General features: G+C 41.8%; 1 protein-coding gene across 1 annotated transcript in view; it reads right to left on the bottom strand.

Moving 5' to 3' along the window:
• The window catches only part of GYS2 (glycogen synthase 2), a 36,233-nt gene extending 30,277 nt beyond the window's left edge, over nucleotides 1-5,956 (bottom strand). The window contains exons 1-3 of the mRNA XM_010119570.2: nucleotides 5,886-5,956; nucleotides 2,823-3,014; nucleotides 682-867 (exon numbers count right to left, since the gene is read on the bottom strand). Of these exons, the coding sequence (XP_010117872.2) occupies nucleotides 682-867; nucleotides 2,823-3,014; nucleotides 5,886-5,915 (408 nt within the window). The 5' untranslated portion in view covers nucleotides 5,916-5,956. The remainder of the gene's footprint in view (nucleotides 1-681; nucleotides 868-2,822; nucleotides 3,015-5,885) is intronic.
• Nucleotides 5,957-15,000: the final 9,044 nt, after the last annotated feature.

Genomic DNA, 15,000 nt, shown 5'->3' with positions numbered 1-15,000 from the left:
TTTCAGCAAGAGGAAGGCTGCTGTCTAGTTTTTCTACTGCCTTTCATTAAGAAAGGGTGCTCTGAGGCTGCACCAGATGATGACTACAGTTGAATAGGTTTTATATTCACTAGTTACTCATGCTACTAACAGTAACTCCCAAACTATAGGAATCAGCTCAAGCAATGTATGCCTTTCCTGAACACAAAGGGACATCCTAAAGGACATTTGACTTGCAGGGATGTCTGGGCCTGTAACTCTCCCCTTGCTTTTGAAAAACATCCCAAAACATGGAAAATAAGGTTAAGAATCTCTGTTGGCAGTCCCATACTGCTGCAATATTACTCCCTGTGTAAGTGGATCGGATTAAGGCACTGGCTTGACTGGAGGCTGAATGAGTTTCAGCACTCTGCAGTGCAAATCTGGTAAATCAAAGTTCACTGAAGATAGTGCAAGTATTCTAGACTCCAATGAGCTTTAAGACCCGCAAGATGACACAGAGATGAAGGCACTCATGCCTAGACACCTCATGGTCTTACAAATACTATTCCTCATGCTCCAGAACTGGCAAACTCAGCTCTGAGTTAATCATAAGTGATCACACAAAACAGAAAGTACAATATATGGTGTAGAACAATGAAGATAAAAGGAGCCAGAAGCTTATTAGCTAAAAAGAAGAAGGAATGAAAAAAGGTCTCTTACCTGGTCAAGATTGTTGTAAAAATCTATACTGGCTGCACACAGGTATCTCCCAAGTAGAGTTGCATGGGTAGTAAAAATTGTGGCAACAGGAAGTTTCTGAGATCGAGACAGTATTAAACCCACTCCTGCCTGCCACTCATGGAAGTGAGCAATTATGTTTGGCTTGTCATCAAACTGACAGGAAAGCTGAAAATAATTACAAAGAACATACATGAAACACACATTATCCTGGTCATCAACTCAGCCCCAGAAACCTCTCTTTTTCATGCCTTCTTCTGTGTCCTTGCTTTCTTTCATGTGACAAAGCAGTACAGCATTTTAAGTGGTTGTGTGTCTTGATTCCCATCACTCCTAATCCTTAGCCCAAGAAGCATCTGTGCCTCACTTGTGCCTCAGAACAGTATCCTTCCTAGAGTGTTGGGGAGCTCTGGCAAGCACAGTAACTATTCTTTATTTTAACTTGCTCTTCTGCTGTTGAAACTCTTGTTTGGGTAAGAAAATAATGAGCACCTATGAAAGATAGATGATTCTGCAGATAAACAAAGTTTCTGTTCTTCAGGTAGGCTGTAGTAGAGTAATATGTGAAGTCACAGTGCTATCATTAATTCTTTCTGTCTGTCTATATTCCCTGTGCAAGGTAGTATCTAATTGCTGAGATATGATATGACTTTTTTGCCTCAGTCTTCACGGGCAAGAACTCTAGCCACATCTCCCAAGTCACAGAAGGTGAAAGCAGGGACTGGGAGAATGAAGGACTGCCCACTGTAGCAGAAAAGCAGGTTTGGGACCATCTAAGGAACCTGAAAGCACACAAGTCCATGGAACCTGATGAGATGCATCTGCAGGTCCCGAAGGAACTGGTGGATGAAGTTGTCAATTCACTGTCCATCATATTTGAGAAGTCGTGGCAGTCGGTGAGGTTCCCAACATATAGCCCACATTTTTAAAAAGGGGAACAAGAAGGACCCAGGGAACTACAGAGGCCAGTCAGTCTCACCTCTGTGCCTGGCAAGGTCATGGAGCAGATTCTCCTGGAAACCATGCTAAGGCACATGGAATATAAGGAGAAAGCCAATACAGTTTCACTAACGGGAAATTGTGCCTGACCAATTTGGTGGCCTTCTGTGATGAGGTTACAGCATCGGTGGACAAGGGTCAAGGGAGGTGATTCTGCCCCTCTACTCCACACTGGTGAGACCCCACCTGGAGTACTGCATCCAGTTCTGAAGCCCCCAGCATAAAAAGGTCATGAACCTGTTGGAGTGAGTCCAGAGGAGGCGACAAAGATGATCAGAGGACTGGAGCACCTCTCCTATGAGGACGGGCTGAGAGAGTTGGGGCTGTTCAGCCTGGAGAAGAGGAGGCTCCGGGGACACCTTAGAGTGCCCTTCCAATTCCTAAAGGGGGCTTATAAGAAAGCTGGGGAAAAACTCCTTAGCAGGGCCTATTGTGATAGGACAAGGGGTAATGGTTTTAAAATAGAAGGAGGCAGATTCAGACTTGATATAAAAAAAAAATTTTTTTTTTTTTTTTTACAATGAGAGTGGTAGAACACTGGCACAGGTTGTCCAGAGAGGTGATGGATGCCCCATCCCTGGAAACATTCAAGGGCAGGCTGGATGAGGCTCTGAGCAACCTGATCTGGTTGGAGATGTCCCTGCTTCTTGCAGGGGGGGTTAGACTAGATGACCTTTAAAGGCCACTTTCAGCACTAAGTGTTCTATGATTCTATGATATGGCTTAGCCAACTTCAAGGACAGTTTGGGAGTGTGACAATTTGACTACACAGAGGCATCTCGTCTGCATAGATGAGAAAAAGGGAGTTTGAAATCCCACTTTTAAGAGCATCCAGTGACAAATAAAGGAGTTGAGAAGAAACAGAGAGTGACAGTAAAGACACAGCAAATTTCACATAGGGCAGCCTCTCTGGCCCCTTCTCCCAGAAAAAAAAAAAATAAAAAAATAAATCTTTAAATGACCACTTACTTAAGATTTAAATTTTAAATACAAATTTGATCTGCATGAGGTATCAACTTCCTTAAAATCATAGTTTTCAAACTGGAGAATAGGAAACACATTCCAAAGCTTTTTTTTTGCTGACAAGGCTGAGGTTTGAAAATCTCTAGATTTAAAAACTGTACCTCTTTTAAAAACCAAGCTGTTAACGATCCAAAAATCACAGCATCGTTGGCTTCTCGGTCATGAAAAGGGATCCCTATGTTGCTGACATCCCAAAATTCACCTTTCCACTTGTCCAGATTCCAAGCTGCTGATCCTATATCGAACAGTAAGACATATGGACTGCCCTCTATCAGCCACCTTCCAAAAAAGACCTATGGGAAAGAGTCAAGGATATAAGCAGAAAATGTTAAAATTAATGTAAAGGCCAATTAGCATAATTATTTTCATCCATCAAATCTTTATCTTACAAAAGGAATATGTGATTGTAGTCCTACATACCCAAGATTTGTGGTTTTCCTTGCAAAATACACGGAGTAATATTGAACCAAAGGCAGGGATAAGAGGAAACTACAATCTTTAAGAACATTTTGTGTTTAATACTTTCATTTTAGATTTTCATAGCAATGTTAACTTTTTTTCATCATAAAAAGCTTAGAAAGACTATACTTGCTTGAATACTGGTAATAGACTTTGTAGGACAGGTGGTTTGGACCAGTACCTACCATGACATTTCTTCATTCTGCTGAAGCAGCACAGCTCATCACCTTTGGCAGAGTGGAAGGATCAATCAGAAGGTGTAATAACACCTAAAACCACATCAGTCTAAAAGTACAGCTTTCCTGCTTTATCTGTATCGGTATAGTTAAACGTCTCTAAGAGTATTTGGAACTCCACTGGTATAACCTACCTGCCCAACCAGAGGAGTAGGTTGAACTGTCATAAGGCAACACAACACAGCTGGGCCCACACTACAGATTGTATGAGTCTGCACAGTCAAATTGTTTCACGTGAATTCCACCATCAAAGTGGCTATAGCAGCAGACATATTAAGTGGGAAGAATGAAGTACAATAGGGAGGCTAGTGCAGTTTATACTCCATGTGGAAGAATCTTTTATGCCATTGTTCAATCTCTTTTCATTCACCAGTCCCTGGGACCTCAGGGGTTGAACCCAGCCCTGATGCTAGAACAGGCTGAACAGAGATCAGGTCTTAAAACAATGAGATTAAAGCTCTTAGTCTTGTTTGTTCAAAAAATACAGCATGTAACAAAGACAGGTGTGTGAAGGAGAGTCAGCCCTTTATGTACTTATTTCAGGCTACCCAGGTTTCTTATTCAGGAAAAGGGGGTTAAAGAGCAGGGAGTTTGGGTGAACCCAGACTTCATCTAAATATGGAGTCAGGCTGTGGCAAGAAACACACCTGACCCAAGAAGTTTGGAAGCGTTCCTAGGTCTCCTGGTTTAATGGGATCCATTGTGATGCATAAGCAAAATCCAGACATAAATGTTAATAGGATAAGCACAGCTCCTGGAAACCAGAGCGTCATTATTAGAGATCAAAGCTATACTTGACGTACCTGGGACAGATTTACTGCTATATATGCATACTCCAGCAGCACAATGCACATGTTAGGCTGGCAGAGGTTGGCTGATTAAATTGAATGTATTGCTGGGACAGCATGAGGTGTATAGATACGTATAAACATAGCACTGCAATTAATCTGCCCCACATTTAGCTGTTTTCCAAACAAAAGAGTGTTATAGAGGTTTCAGAGACATCTCTTTGTAAGCAACAGAGGCAACATGGAAAATTTAGTCAATCACTTATGAAAATCTGATTAGAAATAAGAAATGGCAGTTAGTATAGACGTTTTAGTTTCAAGCTCAGCCTGAATAATTCAAGGATCATGCAGTGTTATTGTCCCCAACAGTCACTCTCCCAGGCTGCAGCACATTTACATCCAACAGTACACTCTACATAATAAGCAGTAGGGCATTAGATTCTAGTAGCAGAACTGCTGTTACAAAGGGAGAGAACACATCGCCAGTGCCACAGCTGCTGGCAGTCCAAGAAGTTTATGAATTCTGCATTAAAGTGTGTCACGCCCCTCAGCCACAGAAACTTAGAAGAATGCCTCTTTGATTCTGCCTCTCAATGCTTTTCACATCCGTTCAGCACACATTATAAGCTGACAATTTTTCCTCCTGCCAACCAGGATGCCTGAGGGCTTCAATGCTGACTCGGAGTGAAGGCGGGTTCTAGATTTCTGATGAAGACTTTTGAGAAAAGAGGCCAGATTTGATATGTGTTGTCTTCCACCTATTTTCAGGTAATCAATTGTCCTCAAGGCTGCAGCTTGCTCATCAACACAGCAGATTCTATTCCCTTTAGCAGATCACCTTTATAGAAAGAAGTTTATCCTTAGAATAGTAGAACAGTTTGGTTTGGAAGGGACCTTTAAATGTCATCTAGTCCAACCTCCCTGCAAGGAGCAGGGACATCTCCAACCAGATCAGGATGCTTAGAGCCCCGTCCAACCTGGCCTTGAATGTTTCCAGGGATGGGGCATCTACCCCCTCTTTGGGCAACTTGTTCCTAGTTTATTGTTGGAGAAATTAAGTAAACAGAGAGGCTACAAGGTCTGAGAGATCACACAGAAAACACTAGCAAAAAAAAATAAATGTATAGGAAACATAGTAACTCACTTCACTCCTTGTGCTGTGGTTTAACCTCTCTTCCTAGGGAACAGCTAGTTGCATTGATCTAAGGAAGCAGATTCTTTGTCAGTTGGGTGTTTTTGTTAAATCCACCTGTGTTTTGTCCCTTTCTGACTTTCAGCTCAATATAAAACTACATAAGAAAAATACTGAGCTAGTGGAATATATTTCTCTCTCTGGCACAAGAATGCCAAATGTAACATAAGGGTTCAGTCAAAGTAAGGTCGTATTATATCTAGTAAAATCTCACTGTATTTAGAGACTGGGAAAATAAGTCATTAATCCAATTAGGTAGACTTGCAGATAAATGACTGTTAAAACCTGTAATTGGATAAACTGGTTCTTTCTCAAAAATAACCTTTAATGAATTGACTCTGCTGTTCTAACAGTGGATTCTGAGCCTTTCCCATTGTGACATTGACCAGGACTGCTGTGTCAAGTGGAACGACAAGAGTATTAACCAAAACTGTAATCTCCTCAAAGTCAGCTTTGCTGCCCTGGGAAGCAGTAGCACATCTTATTTACCTGACACCCTTGGCTTTTCATGGAGTCCATTGCCTTCTTAACTGCAGGGTTTGGAGGCTCGCATGCTTCCACTTGAGTCTTCACATTGTGCTCAAAATAGGGACCAACAAGAAAATAGTTTTCACCCCATTCATCTGCCGTAATTTTGGCTTTTGTCTGGATCACAGTATAAATGCCTCCCACTGCAAAAGAAAATCACAAGAACAAAAAGTAGGAAGGGGCATAGTCCACAAAGCTCTGGAATAAGCTCCAACTCGCTGGTGGATCAGATACACCTCTAGTTAAATCACTTCACATATTCAGATTTTAAGAGAAACTCAGTCTCTATCAAATAAATAGCAGTTCAGTCTCTTAAATAGGATTTAGGAGTATGCACTAATAGAAGACCATGTGTAATTCTAAAATAACAATTTAACACTTTGCTTACTCCTGGGTAACTGCATATGGCTTCCCTCAATTTCTCCTCTAACCTCAAATGGATGCTTTCTATCCTTAACTCTTATTTTCATCTAGTTTGTGATTTTTAAACATTACTTTTAGGTGTTCAAAGTCACACCACAAATATACAACCAATATATTTTTTCATTTTTATGTTATTCCCCACTTTTTGGAACTTGAAATCTTTGCATTCAGATTGTGGGATTCAAATCCTGGGGCTCATGCTTCCAGTCTCCCATGCCTAATCTTGTTTCTACTGCACCCCAAGTACAGCCTTCTACTTTTTTATTCCAGCACTTATAATTTTCAAATGTTTTTTTTTTTTTTGTGATGTAAAAATATATATGGTGAGAACTGAGCTGGCACTTCCAGCTTCTTTTACACAAGTCACTGAGAGAAATTGAGAGACTGATGGATTTCATTGACTACTGACTATAAAAAAAGGATTTAAACCAATATCCCCAAAGCAAAAGGTGTCATGTTCCGTCACCATTCTAAAGAGTTGTTAAAGTTGGAAGGAACATAGCCTACACTGACAATATGGATGTCTGCAGCACCTTCCAGCAAAATATTGTCCATTTTAAAAATAAAAACAATATAAAAAGTATAAGAGAATGCAACAACAATATCTCCCAATGAGTCAGTACAGATCTATCTAATCTTGCACATGGTACACAAGATTCACTTGGCTGCTCTTCCTCACAGTTTTCCATAGCCAATACTGTAATTCATGCATTGGCAGGGCAGCCTTGCAAAGCCCCGTTTGCCACAGGACCTGTGGTGCCAGGCAGTGAGCATTCCACCACCACAAATTCAGAAGAACAACAGCGCATGCCTGAATCCAGCAAGTGGAATCGAAAGCAAGGGCAAAGAAAATCAGAGGCTATGTAACTGCTGTACATCAGAGACAAGTTTAGCATAGCTCCAGTGATTTTAAAGCATGGTAAGCTAAATGAAACTCAACAGGTACAAGCAAACAACAAAGGAAGCAACAGGAAGGGAATTAGTGTTCCTAATTTAAAATTTCATCCTCTACTGAATTTGAAAACATTCAGTAATACTCCAGGCAAGAAGGCTGTCTTTCAGCAGTGACATCAAAATTACATAAGAAGTCAGCACTGCAAGTTGCCAGTAATTGACAGCAGGTACTCGAGACTTACTTTTTAAAAGGTACTGGGGCATCCAGAGGTGCCAGTGCACTCTATCCAACTGCATATGGCAAGAATCTTTCGATATTACCTGATTCTCCTTAAAAATCTGCTGCAGATAACCACCATTTACAGTAGAGCAATTGAAGTTGCTCAGCACTTTGGGAGATTAGTTCCCAGATTAATTAAACTGTATCACCTGACAACTGCAGAAAGCATTTTGCCAAGCCAGGTACCTTGCAGCCCTGAGGAACTGAACAACAGAGCTGTGTTTTCAATTGTGCTCCTAGAAAAGAAATTGTGCACATAAAATCCTTTTCTTTAGAAATACCTCATTTGTTTTGAATGCTTGAAGGGTCCCTAAACCTACTATATTTTTGTCAAGGTATCTCAAGATTATAAGTATTTTACAAAGAAAAACAAATGCAGTTCAAATCTTCCAGCTTGATAAGTGGAATTATTACAACAAACTATTACCCTAAATAGTAATTCAAGACCTAAGACAACAAGGACCTAACAGGTGTATGTTCCTAAATCAAGCTCACAGTTCAAGAGTTATAGACATTAAACTGCAGAAGGAAATCAGAAGTTAACCAGGCCAAGTGCAAGGTTCTGCACATGGGTTGGGGCAATCCCAAGCACATATACACACTGGGCGGAGAATGGATCAACAACAGCCCAGAGGAGAAGGACTTCTACTAGTGAATGAGAAGCTCAACTAGCTCAACACTAGTGTGTACTAGTGAATGAGAAGCTCAACATGAGCTAACAATGCATGCGTGCAGCCCACAAAGCCAACCACATCCTGGGTTGCATCCAAAGAAGCGTGGCCAGCAGGTCAAGGGAGGTGATTCTCCCCCTCTACTCTGCTCTGGTGAGACCCCACCTGGAGTACTGTGTCCAGTTCTGGAGCCCCCAACATAAGAAGGACATGGACCAGTTGGAGAGGGTCCAAGGGAGGGCCTTGAAGATGATGAGAGGGCTGGAGCACCTCTCCTATGAGAACAGGCTGAGAGAGTTGGGGCTGTTTAGCCTGGAGAAGAGGAGGCTCCAGGGAGACCTGATAGCAGCCTTCCAGTACCTCAAGGGGACTTATAAGAAAGAGGGGGAGAAACTCTTTAGCAGCACCTGTTGTAATAGGACGAGAAGTAATGGTTTTAAAGTAGAGGGAGGTAGATTCAGATTAGACATTAGGGAACAGTTTTTTGCAATGAGGGTGGTAGAACACTGGCACAGGTTGCCCAAAGAGGTGGTAGATGCCCCATCCCTGGAAACATTCAAGGCCAGGTTGGATGAGGCTCTGAGCAACCTGATCTGGTTGGGGATGTCCCTGCTCCTTGCAGGGAGGTTGGACTAGATGACATTTAAAGGTCCCTTCCAAACCAAACTATTCTATGATTCTATCTATGCGTAAGACTGTTCTTTTCCACTCCATTAGGACCAGAAAGCTGAGAAACTAACTTACAGTCACCATATTCTACCATGGCTGCTCTGGACAGGGATTTAGAGGAATCTTAGATAAGTGAGACTATATTCTCTCAAAGTTCCTCTGCTGACAAGCTGAGAGAAACTACTTTAATAGCTTGGATTCAGAGAAACATATAATTTTAACTATATGAGACAAGTCAGAATGTTCAACCCGTAAAGTGATGCAGTAATGATGACACGTCTGTTCTTCTGGGGTGGTAAGTACGTCATGTGAGCATAAGGCACTATAATTCAGCATGGATTAATAAAAGGCTTGGTAGAAATCTTAGTCATGAAACTAAATGGTTTTAACTAGCAGAAAAACTGAGCTTACAATAAGGAAAAAATTTTGTGTAAAGCAGCCTGGTGACCCTGGGAAAAGAGAAAATATCTACTTGCAAGATGAAAGATACCAAATAACATGATAAAGCTGTAGATGACTAGTGTGGTGCAAAGTTCTTTCCCCACTATCACGAGAGTGGAGATCAGCCTCTTTCATACTGCAAGGCATTCAACATTGGGATCAGCAAGGTATCTAAGTATAGCCAACAGCCGAGTGTTTCTTCTCACAAGATTTTGCTTAAGATCACTGTGTGTCCTAAAGCATGCCTTGCCAAAGTATTGAAGTTCTGTTCCGAGGGAAAGTGTGGAGTGTATGCTGTGCTCTGCCATTGTAATCTGTTGCACAGCAAGGTAAAAAACGTTTCAGGGCACTGATTTGCCTGAAATGCAATGAAAACTACTTAGGATAAAAACAACTTAGTACATTTTATGGACTGTGAAAACTCTTCAGAAGACAGCTGCAATAAAAACTCTGGGTTACCTGGTTCTGTAACTTTCTTTTGTCTTCTCCGTTACTGTGGAAATATGACTCATAAAGCATGTCTTTGCATAAGCTTTAGTTGACAGGGGAGGGAAAGTGTGCAAGTGAAACTATGTATGTAGAAAGTGTTGGGCATAACTTAAAAAAAGACATCTTGAGAGGAACAAAGCAATGGCTAGAATAATGTACTGACTTTTGAAATTACACTTTTCCATAGCAAATTCAAGGAACATATTAAATATCACTAAGAGATAGCTTATATCTGATCAGTTACTTTGAATTCCCTGGAAATACTGATCCCAGTAAGCAATGCATTACATATCCTACTGAGTAGCAGAGGGTTTATCTATTCACTTGGAGCAGAATTCTCAAATTACTTCCAACAATTTGGTAAACCCCATTGTTCTTCTCTAATATGATGGTTTAAGATCATACTGTAAACAGAAAACCTTCCCAAACAATAGGGATGTACCAAAATCCCATGATGTTGCAAGTTTCTGTCTGCAGCCTCTGAAGTTTTGTACTTTGAAACAGGTTGTAAAACAAAAAATAAGAAATCGATGCAGAATCAGGAGAGATCAAATCCAGGGAACTGATTTGGATCATCACATCCACCAGAATAAAGGAAATAATCTTAAAAAGAAAATCAACAACAAATCTTTTTCTCCATTTATTTATCTTCCATTCTTCCTCTTTTTCCAGGGAAAAATAAGCTGGCATGGAAAAGGAACTAAAATGATTGGGAAAGAAGGATTTTGTTCATTTAAGAGGTTTGACTTTTTTTTTTAGTGACCTTTTTAAAAAATAAAAGATGAAAACAAAACACTTTCTCTGAAAATATTTCATAGAATTATTTTTAAAAGTTTGAATGTTTTCAGATATGTTACCACTACTTTAGACAAATGGATTTGTCTAAAGGAGTTATCTGCATCACTCCAGTCCTGGTACGTTATTTCTTTTATATCTTTGAAATCCAAGCAGCAATTAGAGCCCTGCAGGATAGACAGTAGAACTATCTAAATAAATAAAAAGTCTGTGAGTTAAGAACAGTCTCCTGATATCATATCACTACTGACAACATTAGGCAGAAGTGGAGATCTAACTATGCAACTGGAGATCTTTGTGCGAGATCTAACAACTAGATGTGCTTTTTCCGCCGCAAGCTGTTGTATGGAAAGATGCATTGCCAATGCTTTGTCACCTGATAAGGAAGGGTCCACAACTTCCAGGAATACCCAGGAACTGGGCTGACAAAAAATATCTTCTGGACGTGCAACCCTTTGAGTATGGAATTGCCAAAACTTTTCAAAGCTGCCAGAGATGCTCACCATTCATTTTACTTGCTCTTCCACACAGCCCACATTGCAGAAGGACAGAGGGAAGGAGCAACAGAAACCAAAAAAGAAGAAGAGTGATATAGGAAGCAAAGCTATGCAAGTGAGACATAGATAAGTGGAGATTGTCACTGACTGGAGCAGGAACCCTTCGTCACACACCTTTGCTACTCAGAGACAGAGGATGAGGGTGCTCCCTGGCTCTTTGGGGGTCTCTGGCTTCTTTGCTGTGGCCTGACTGGACCACTCTGAAAGCACTAAAGCTTTCCTGAGGACCATGGCTGCCATGGAATCCAAGAGAGCAGTGGGACCCCAGGTTCAGGATTCAAACTGACTTCACTGCCAAAATTACTAGTTACATCAACTATCCTTTACACCCCTTCCCCTCAGAATGTATCTCTGATCTATATGATGTGATAAAATTGGGCTTGAACTTTTTTTTTTTTTTTGTGATGTTTGGTTGGAATTTTATTTATTGCCTGTTGAGATACCTGTGGAGGATTTTTAGAATAAGGTTGTAAAATGTGTCAGGTGAAAAAAGCCCAGCATCTTCAGATAGCAGATGTTTTTCATATATTTTTGGCTAAGTTTGTGGCCAGGACTCATCAGAAGTTCTCTAAATACTGTGAAATTCTGTCATTCCAAACATATTCTGAAATAATACTGAAACACTGAAATTCATGGCAGATGTCCACAATACAGAAGCTATTTCTGTGTGCATCACCCCCGATGCACAAGATTTCATTTAAGATCAACTTGACATTGACGTACCACCCCACTCTAGAAATGCACTGAGTTTTGATGCTGTGCTTATGCCAAGTTTATGTCAGCACATCCCCACTCTCCAAAATCTGTTAGTTCAGGTGTGTCACAGATTACATCATTCACCTTCTCCCAAGGAGCTTTCATCATGGAAGGATTTTAATGCAGAGGGGGTGAAGTGTTGGTCCTACTGACTTCAGTGGATTCAGGATTTAATTTCCAAGAGTCCAGATTTTCACCAGAGAAACTGTACATAGAGCTCTGCTCCAGGGACAACTGAACCAAGGTTTGTTTTCAGTAGAGTCTTCGTTCCAATAGGGATGGAAAAAAATATTCAGGATTCATCTACCAGTGACTCTCGAGCTAATCTGTTCGCAGCTGAATGATGATACAAACTGGCTGTTTGCCCAGCATTTTTAAGCGTTCTTCTATTTCTATCTAAAAGCTGCTAGTATTACGGCAGGAGATACTAATCTAAATATTACTGGAATGACTTCAAAGACATCTTTATAGACTGCAGACCAGATCTTGAACATTCTCAGCTCTTTTCACTGATGTATCAGAAAACCCACTAAACTACAGCTGTTATTGTAACTTACAGAATTAGACATCCCCCTTTATATTCAGATTAAATACTTAAATTTTTAGTGGGAAAAATATCCAGGACTGCAGCCATTACTGCCGCAATGGCCTTTGGCCACTCCCTGTCGACAATTTCCATCCGTGGTGTTTCAGACACAAGATCTATGTACCTTGTAGCCACTTGGTTTGTGCTCCTGTCCTTAAAGTTTTTACTGGTCTTCATGTCATGGGGGAAAGAAAACCATTCTTCCTTTCCAGCATGCACAGAGATACGACCAGACCTGGCTTTACTGGAGCACGGTGGCCAAGAGAGAGGGGGAAGGATGAAAAAAGGTGAGCTTTCCCAAGTTACCATCTCCCACAGCATTCTCCTAGAGAAAATGGCAGCTCATGGCTTGGACAGGTGTACCCTACGATGGGTTAAAAACTGGCTGGATGGCCGAGCCCGGAGAGTTGTGGTGAATGGAGTTAAATCCAGTTGGTGGCTGGTCACAAGCAGTGTTCCCCAGGGCGCAGTGCTGGGGCCAGTTCTGTTTAATATCTTTATCAATGATCTGAATGAGGGGATTGAGTGCTCCCTCAGGAAGTTTGCAGATGATACCAAACTGGGCAGGAGTGTCCACCTGCTCGAGGATAGGAAGGCTCTGCAGAGGGATCTGGACAGGCTGGACCGATGGGCCAAGGTGAACTGTATGAGGTTCAACAAGGCCAAGTGCCGGGTCCTGCACTTCAGTCACAACAACCCCATGCAATGCTACAGACTTGGGGAAGAGTGGCTGAAAAGCTGCCCAGCAGAAAGGGACTTGGGGGTGCTGGTAGACAGCCATCTGAACATGAGCCAGCAGTGTGCCCAGGTGGCCAAGAAGGCCAACAGCATTCTGGCTTGTATCAGGAACAGTGTATCCAGTAAGAGTAGGGAAGTGCCCCTGTACTCGGCACTGGTGAGGCTGCACCTTGAATACTGTGTTCAGTTTTGGTCCCCTCAGTACAAGAAGGACGTTGAGTTGTTGGAGCGCATCCAGAGATGGGCAATGAAGCTGGTGAAGGGTCTAGAGCACAAGTCTTATGAGGAGTGGCTGAGGGAACTGGGATTGTTTAGTCTGGAGAAGAGGAGGCTGGGGGGAAATCTTATTGCTCTCTACAACTACCTGAAAGGAGGTTGTAGGGAGGCAGGTGTTGGTCTCTTCTCCCAAATAACTTGTGATAGGACAAGAGGAAATGTCCTCAAGTTGCAGCAGGGGAAGTTTAGGTTGGATATTAGGAAACACTTTACTGAAAGAGTGGTCAGGCACTGGAACAGGCTGCCCAAGGAAGTGGCGGAATCACCATCTCTGGAGGTACTCAAATAACGTGTAGATGTGGCACTTCAAGACATGGTTTAGTAGGCATGGTGGTGTTAGGTTGACAGTTGGACTTGATGATCTTGAAGGTCTTTTCCAACCTTAAAGATTCTATGATTGCATGAAGATTATCACCCAATCGTGTGGCATTGCAGTGCGTTGGGGTCCTTGCCTGCTTTTTTCCCCTTCTGCTGTAGAAACATAGTAGATCCATTTCACAGTATGGGTCTTGCCCATCAATGAAGAGCCAAATAAAGTGCAAAATATCTTGCAAAACAATGTACATTTTTCTCATATCTTTGGCAGGAGACTTTCAATGCAAGATTATTTCAGTGTTATGCTTGGTTTAGGTGGCAAGTTCCTTCCCGCAAGGAGAGTGACACTGGCACATGACCCTTTTTTATTTCTCATTCTCTCCTTCAGCTACCTTGTCTTTCTTTGCTCCAGATGGGGAAAAGGAGAAGAGTTGCGAGTGCTTTCCAACATATGTGTCAGAGATTGCAACTTACCACAGGCAGCGGTCAGGACGGAGAATATAAAAAGAAGTAGAAAGCTTTTCCTAGTTAGAGCATGTGTTAAAATTATCTAAATTAAAAAAAAAAAATAGAGAGAGACACACCGCCACTGTGCCAGCTGCTGAAAAAGAAGATGTGAGACTCTGGAAATAATGGATACTTGTACATCCCTGAGCACTGAATTCATACAACTGATTTGTCCTTCCCTACAGCTGTATCTCATGCCTCAGCACAAACCAGCACCATCTCCTGCTCAGGGAAATCCCAGTAAACACTCGCTCCCGATGGGCAGCCTGGCACATGAAGATCTTCTCACAATACGTAATCAGATGTGCTCCAGTTAGCAGGATCTCAGCCTCTGAAGGAGAATATATTTGGGAGGTTCAGAAAACAGCTCAGCACCTGTAAAGTGCACTGGTTACAGGTATGGGAATAGATAGCCATCTGTGAGCTCTGGTAGTATGTTCCTCACAGGGAAGATGACATTCAGTCTTATTGTCACTGTCAAGGAGAAATGGAGGAACCACTAAGAAGCAGCACAGGTCAAGGAGGAAATGAACCCATAGCCAAGCACCTAGTGATGCACACAAAGTTAATATAAAGACTTGAACTCACTCCTGTAGGCAAGAGCAGCTTTGCGCCACTTTAACACTGCAAGGAAGCTTCTTGCTGAGCTACCCTGAGACACATTTGCATTGCTGGAAAG

The sequence above is a fragment of the Chlamydotis macqueenii genome, chromosome 1 (assembly GCF_036417535.1).
Source record: "Chlamydotis macqueenii isolate bChlMac1 chromosome 1, bChlMac1.mat, whole genome shotgun sequence".
Taxonomy (NCBI): domain Eukaryota; kingdom Metazoa; phylum Chordata; class Aves; order Otidiformes; family Otididae; genus Chlamydotis; species Chlamydotis macqueenii.
This window is presented reverse-complemented; position numbering and strand designations above follow the sequence as displayed.